The sequence below is a fragment of the Gekko japonicus genome, unplaced genomic scaffold (assembly GCF_001447785.1).
Source record: "Gekko japonicus isolate JY-2015 unplaced genomic scaffold, Gekko_japonicus_V1.1 scaffold267, whole genome shotgun sequence".
Taxonomy (NCBI): Eukaryota; Metazoa; Chordata; class Lepidosauria; order Squamata; family Gekkonidae; genus Gekko; species Gekko japonicus.
The window spans coordinates 403581-409794 of record NW_015160217.1 but is presented as its reverse complement, the minus strand read 5'-3'; the positions used below and the strand labels follow the sequence as shown (position 1 = coordinate 409794).

Sequence of the window (6214 nt, the reverse complement as noted above, 5' to 3'; positions counted from 1 at the left end):
AACAATTGCAGCAACACTTAACATTTAAGTTTCAAAGTACTTACCCGGTAATAATCCTGTAAGAGATATTGTGTTTACTTCCCTGTACAGATGGAAGGATCACAAGTGAGAAATTATGGGCTGCTTAAACTTACCAGGTGAATTTTTTTTAAAGCAGGTAGCCACATCGGTGTGTTGAATAAAGGTGATTTGGGTACCAAACTCAGGTGAGACTGAAGGTCCTAATTCACAGTAGCCACTGAACCAACCCAAGCCTTTTAGCTGCTTTTGTCCCTCTTCTCCGGTGGACTGCCAGTCTACTCTGTAGCTTTTATGTTCCCCCTAAGTTGTTGTTGAGTCTTGTGAGCAAAAATTCTACTTCGTGAGCAAGCCTACATTTTGTTGTGAGTGAGTCTACATTTGACTGCATAAATTAGTTTGAGTCTTGCTGAGACTCAACAAGGACAAGCCACATAGCCTAAGAGCTGGAAGCCCAGGAGAGATTGTTTGACTGCAAGTTTCCATGGCCCAGATCTTATGCAATGAAGCAGTATCTCTCAGAATCACATACACTCTACAAATGCCCATTGGGTTCAACACTTGTACCACTAAACTCAGGGGAAAAAAGTCATTTGAATCAATGGCAATAAACAGGCCTTGTACATCCAAACCCTTGCACAGCAAATATTTAAAACTTAACAGAAACTATACAGATGAGTGATTATGTATTCACTGGTGAAACCTGGGTATCTGACAGTCTTAAAAAGCATACCACCAGAATTTCAAAAATCAGATCTGTCAAAGTCTGCTCCGTTAAAAGGTCATTGTATGAAAGTATCAACATGATACTCGACCAGGAGAAGCTTGACCCACTCAGGCAACTGAGAAGCTATAAGGAACTCAGCTGTATTATAAGGATGGGGCGGGGTGGGGGGGACAACACATCCAGGGAGCATCTTGGGTTATACAGCTCCTCTTGACACTGAGAATTCTGGGACATGTAGTCTGCACAGTTACAGCATAGGGATGGGGTTTATATTGAATAGCATCTTTTAACACACACACACACACGTGTGTTTGTGTGTGAGAGAGAGAGACTGAACACAGAAGCAGCTGTTCTTATCATATTTTGGTGGCTGGAGCTCCCCTTTGGTGCACCAGAGGGGAGAGAGAGAAAGAGGCTGCAGTAACCTACACCGAGCCAGATTGGGCTGGTCACACAGCATCACAGGCAACTTTCCCACTCCTCCTTTGATTTCCCTCCATCCTCAAATCTTCATTTTCTTTTTCTTGCCCCCACCTGGGCTTCAATACTCCTCCCCTCTTCACTGGATTACACAGCCTTGTATCACTTTCGTTTTCTATATGCTTTTTTTAAGTGCATTTTTTTTCTAGCAAAGGGGAAATCAAAAGCTTTCTTTTCAGTATTTCTCTCCCACCCCCCTCCCCACACACACTGGCCTGAAATCTCCCTCCCCCTCAGGATCCAGAGAAACTCACAAGCAAATAGTAAGAAACCTGATTAGAAGATATATATTGTTTTTAATTCACAGTTTTTTCTACTCCTCTCCCTTTCTCTCTCTCTGTCCATACACACACACACACACACACTCCACCTTTCTTTCTGCTTTGGTGTTCAAAATAAAGGGAAAGGGGGTGGCCACAGGAGGAGGGAACTCACCTTGTTCCCCAAGGATCTCCACATTTACAACACAAAAGCTCACCACGAAGAAGCAAAAGTTGTGCAGCCTGGAGGAACAAAACTTTAGAGCTGACAAAAAGCACCCTCTGCCAACTGCCATTGCAGAAAGCATACTATGCTTGCAGTTCAAAAAAAACCCCCAAAAGCTCCGAGATCAGGACTCTGAAACCCCACACCCCACACACACACTGTAGGGAAGCTATGCGTGACTCCTGATAAGAGATAAAAGAGGGATTTCTCACCACCCAAGCAAGAAATAGGCGAGGCTGGAGAAGGAAAGAGCTGACGCCAGAGGCAAGAAGGAGGAAAATTTCCCTGCACATGTGCAGAGCAGGCTTTTGGCGAGGGAGGGGAGGGCAGGGGGCGGGGCAGGCTCAGAAGCCAGCCGGAACTGCGTTCCGGTGCGTTCCTGCTCAAAAATAGCCCTGCATAACTCTGTTTTGCAGGCCCCGAGGAACTGTACCAAATCCCACAGGTTCAATTAAAATATCAACCCAGTGTGCAGCAATGCTGAAAAAGGCAAGCTCTGTGCTAACAATTGTTAGGGAAAATATTGAAAATAAAATGCCAATATTGTAAGGCCCTTGTATAAAGCTATGGTGTGGCCTTATTTGAAATACTGTGTGCAGTTCTGGTTGCAATACCTTGAAAAGGACATTGCAGAACTAGAGAAAGTAGAAATGAGGGGAAACAAGATGATAAGAGGGTTGGAGGAAAGTCTGGCAATTCTGGGACTTTTCAGTCCAGGAAAAAAAGATGGCTAATGGGAGCCATTATAGATGTTTATAAAATTATGCATAGGATAGAGAAAGTGGATAGAGGGAGCTTTGTCCCCCGTTCCCATAATACTAGAACTCAAAGGCATCCAATGAAACTGCAGACAAAAGGAAATACTTCTTTACTCCATGAGTAATTAAACTATGGAATTCTCTGCCAGGGAACGTAGTAATGGTCATGAGTATAGATAGCTTTTAAAGGGTGTTAGATAGATCCATGGAGGAAAGGTCCATCAATGGCTACTAGCCATGGCGTCTGACAGAAGCCTCCAAATCCAGAGGCAGAAAATCTCTGGATACCAGTGCTGGGGGGGCGGCAGCAGGGGAGGGCCTTGGCCTCTATGCCCTCTTTGCTTTCCAGAGCAACTGATTGGCCACTGTGTGGAACAGGATGCTGGAATAGATGGACCTTTGGTTTGATCCAGCAGGCTCTTCTCATGTTGCTATCCTTTTGCCTGCCATTATGTTCAAAGAGATCAAAGGAAGAGGAAGAAGGCAGAGGATCAAATGAGGTAAAGTAACTGATAACTCCTTCCCCCCACAGACTAGGACAGGCAGAGCACATAAAGCAGGTCAAGATTGTCTCTCTTCTCCTCAGAGTCCCTTGATACACATAGACAAAAATGGCATAGTGGGAATTCAAATTTTAGTCTAACTTTTAGTCTGGGATGCTAGCCACTATAACACCCTGATTTTCTACCTCGGGTAAATAAAAGCTAAACTTCTTTCATTATATTGTTCGAACAAATGCCAGTTCTGGATTGCCAGAAGTCTCCCCCACATTAAGAAACACTACTTGCAGTGTTACAGTGTCTGAAGAGACTCTTGATAGTCTTTTTTATCCAGGTGCCAATGTCAACATTTGGAATTCACTGCCACAGGAAGTGGTGGCGGCTACAAGCATGGACGGCTTCAAAAGGGAATTAGATAAGCATATGGAGCCTCTGCTCCGTATGCTTATCTAATCAGTCCATCAGTGGCTATTAGCCACAAGGTATAGATAGGGACTCTGGGGCAAGTGATGCTCTGTCATCTTGGTGCTTGGGGGGGGGGTCAACTGTGGGAGGGCTTCTAATGTCCTGGCCCCACTGGTGGACCTCCTGATGGCACTGGTATTTCTGGCCACTGTGTGATACAGAGTGTTGGACTGGATGGGCCTTTGGCCTGATCCAACATTGGCATCTCTTATGTTCTTAACATATGCTGAGGTGGGGCAGCTACCAGGGTCCAGGGCTCCTGGTGGGGCCCACCCATGCACCTCCCCTTCTACCAGCCTGCATGCCCTTCCCCATCTCTTTGCTTGAAATGCTCCTCCAGCCATGCTCACAGCTGCCTGGCAAAATGGGGGAAAGGCATACAGTGCACTGGGGTGATCTGCTGGTAGCTATGGCAGCAGCACTCCCAGCGGCATGTGCAGGTGGTGCAGGCAACTGAACATGGGCAATGGAGGGGCTCATGAGTGGGAAGGGGTTGGGGGGCACACAGGTGGTGGGGTGGAAATTTAAGGGACTGGTGATTGGCATGTGGGGGCCTTTATGCCCTGCCTACCCAGAGACCCTCAAAACATATAGGAGGCCCTGCTTTTATCAGAAATAAAGTACAAATATCTGGTTCACTTATTGGTTGGATTGGCCTACAAAATTACTCCAATCAACAAACATGTTCCTGTCCATATGCTAATATAAAGGGGGGGGGGGTTGAACACCCAGAGAAACTACAATGTCAGTCTTACCTGGAAACCCAAGTAGAGAACTATCATACAACGTTATTGCATTTTTCAATGACCATGCCATCCTAAGTAGTTACACCCTTCTAAGTTCATTGAAATCAATTCACTTAGAAGGGTATAACTCTGCTTAGGATGGCACTATCAGTTTCCCGAGGCTTATTTCCTTGCTGACCAGGTTAAGATTTATTGTGATAAATACATAACACATGCAAATAAAGATCTGGCATTACTTGTCTGAGCACTGCTTTGTCAGAGAAGGCACTAGTGAAACCTACTGCAAGAAGAAATATGTTTTCCAGTGTTCCATGTTCATAAAAGTAATCACTGTGATCTTGTGTGAATACTTTTTCCATCATTTTACCAATTTGCACCAATATTTACACCATACCAACATCTGAACACGTTCTAACTGGTCAGTCATAAGCAGAATTCAGTTACCCCTTCAAAGCTCCATTAACTTCAGTAGATTTAGAAGGGTGAACCTCTGTTTAGGATTGTACTGCAAGAGTATTACCCAAGATCATATAGGAAATGTGTTGATGGACCCAACTTTCACATATTCTGAATGAAGACTTTTCTGCCATATTAAACGTTCTTTCTGTTTGGACTTTTGGAATTCAAAGAATTAGGTTTTGTTACCTTTTAAACCAGAATTCCCAGTTGCTAAAAGCCCAATGAGCACACAGGTTACAATCACCAGCAAAAGGAAGACGGTGATGAGGGAAATTTCTAATCCAGTGAATTTCTTCTTTTCCTTCCCCATCTAGAGAAAAAGTCAGAGGGGAAAAAAATGTTTTGGGCAGGTGTAAGATAAATATGTAGCAAATAGTTACTTCTAAAAAAATGTATCATTTGGTCAAAGTAGTTAAAATTCAACCACACCATTTTCCGTTCCACTGAAGTATAATACTTATCCACTTCTGTATCAAGAAAGACAGATTGACAGAGCAACCCACAGATATTTTGACACCTCAGCTGAATATTGTGAATTCTTTAGAAGATAAAAAAGATCTCTCATGGGCCAAGACAGATGTCTCCTGCATGGAAACCTTGTGCCCTTGTGAAAATAAAAACACTTCCACCAAATGGGTTTCCTGTTTTTATAGCAAAAATTAGCATCATCAAAAATATGTAGATTTATTTGATAATGTTTGTTGGGAAAGGGAAACCAACAGGAATCTGGATTAAAATACACTGTAAACTCATTTGCAAGGAATAAATATAGTGGCTGCTCCTATCGTCTGACAGCCCCAAAGAGACAGCATCCTTAGTAATGTTAGGATCAGTGCCCATCTCTGACAAACACTCACTGCTGAAGTAGAATGGCTCCATAGCCAATTGCTCAATCAAGTGTGAAGAACAACATGGTACCACTAATGTTGAACTGTAACCAGCAATAAAACACATTAAAATTAATCTCTAGCATTCTGATCAATGAACTGGTGGTAGAGACAGCATTCGTCTTCTCCATGAAAGCATTTCATCTTTAGGCTGAAATGCAATGGAGTACCTTTCCCCCCTCACTGTTTATTTTAAGGCACATCAAGGACCAATAGTTTCCAGTGGCAAAATAATTTACTGTGTGTGTGTACAAATAAAATCATCAAAATTGTTCAGATACAAGGGAGCTGACAGACTCAAAAAATTACACAGATTCAAACTGGTGTGGTAATTTCATGAGTTTTATTTACATTCCCCTTTCACCTTAGGGGTCTTCTACACAAGGATGTGATTCTGTGGTTTCTCCACTGCTGATATGGCTGTAGATGAAAACATAGCAGCAGCGACAGAGCTTCCACATGGCAGGTTTCTCAACACTGTCCCTACCCCAGTTTCCTGGAGCTGGCTATCACCACACCCTCTGGACCCACCAAGGCATGTGTATATAGATATATAGTTTATGTTTTTAAAGACCCCGGTGGTGGTGGGGGGGGGGGAATGGCTGCCACATGGAAAGCATCAGGAAAGCATTATTGCCATGTGCACTGGAAAATCTGGATTTTTCCACCCATACAGCAGCCATCCAGA

General features: G+C 43.6%; 1 protein-coding gene across 1 annotated transcript in view; it reads right to left on the bottom strand.

Moving 5' to 3' along the window:
- Window positions 1-4949, bottom strand: part of SI (sucrase-isomaltase (alpha-glucosidase)) — a 183921-nt gene extending 178972 nt beyond the window's left edge. Inside the window, exon 1 of the mRNA XM_015410796.1 lies at window positions 4826-4949. Within this exon, the coding sequence (XP_015266282.1) occupies window positions 4826-4949 (124 nt within the window). The remainder of the gene's footprint in view (window positions 1-4825) is intronic.
- Between the last annotated feature and the right edge of the window lie 1265 nt (window positions 4950-6214).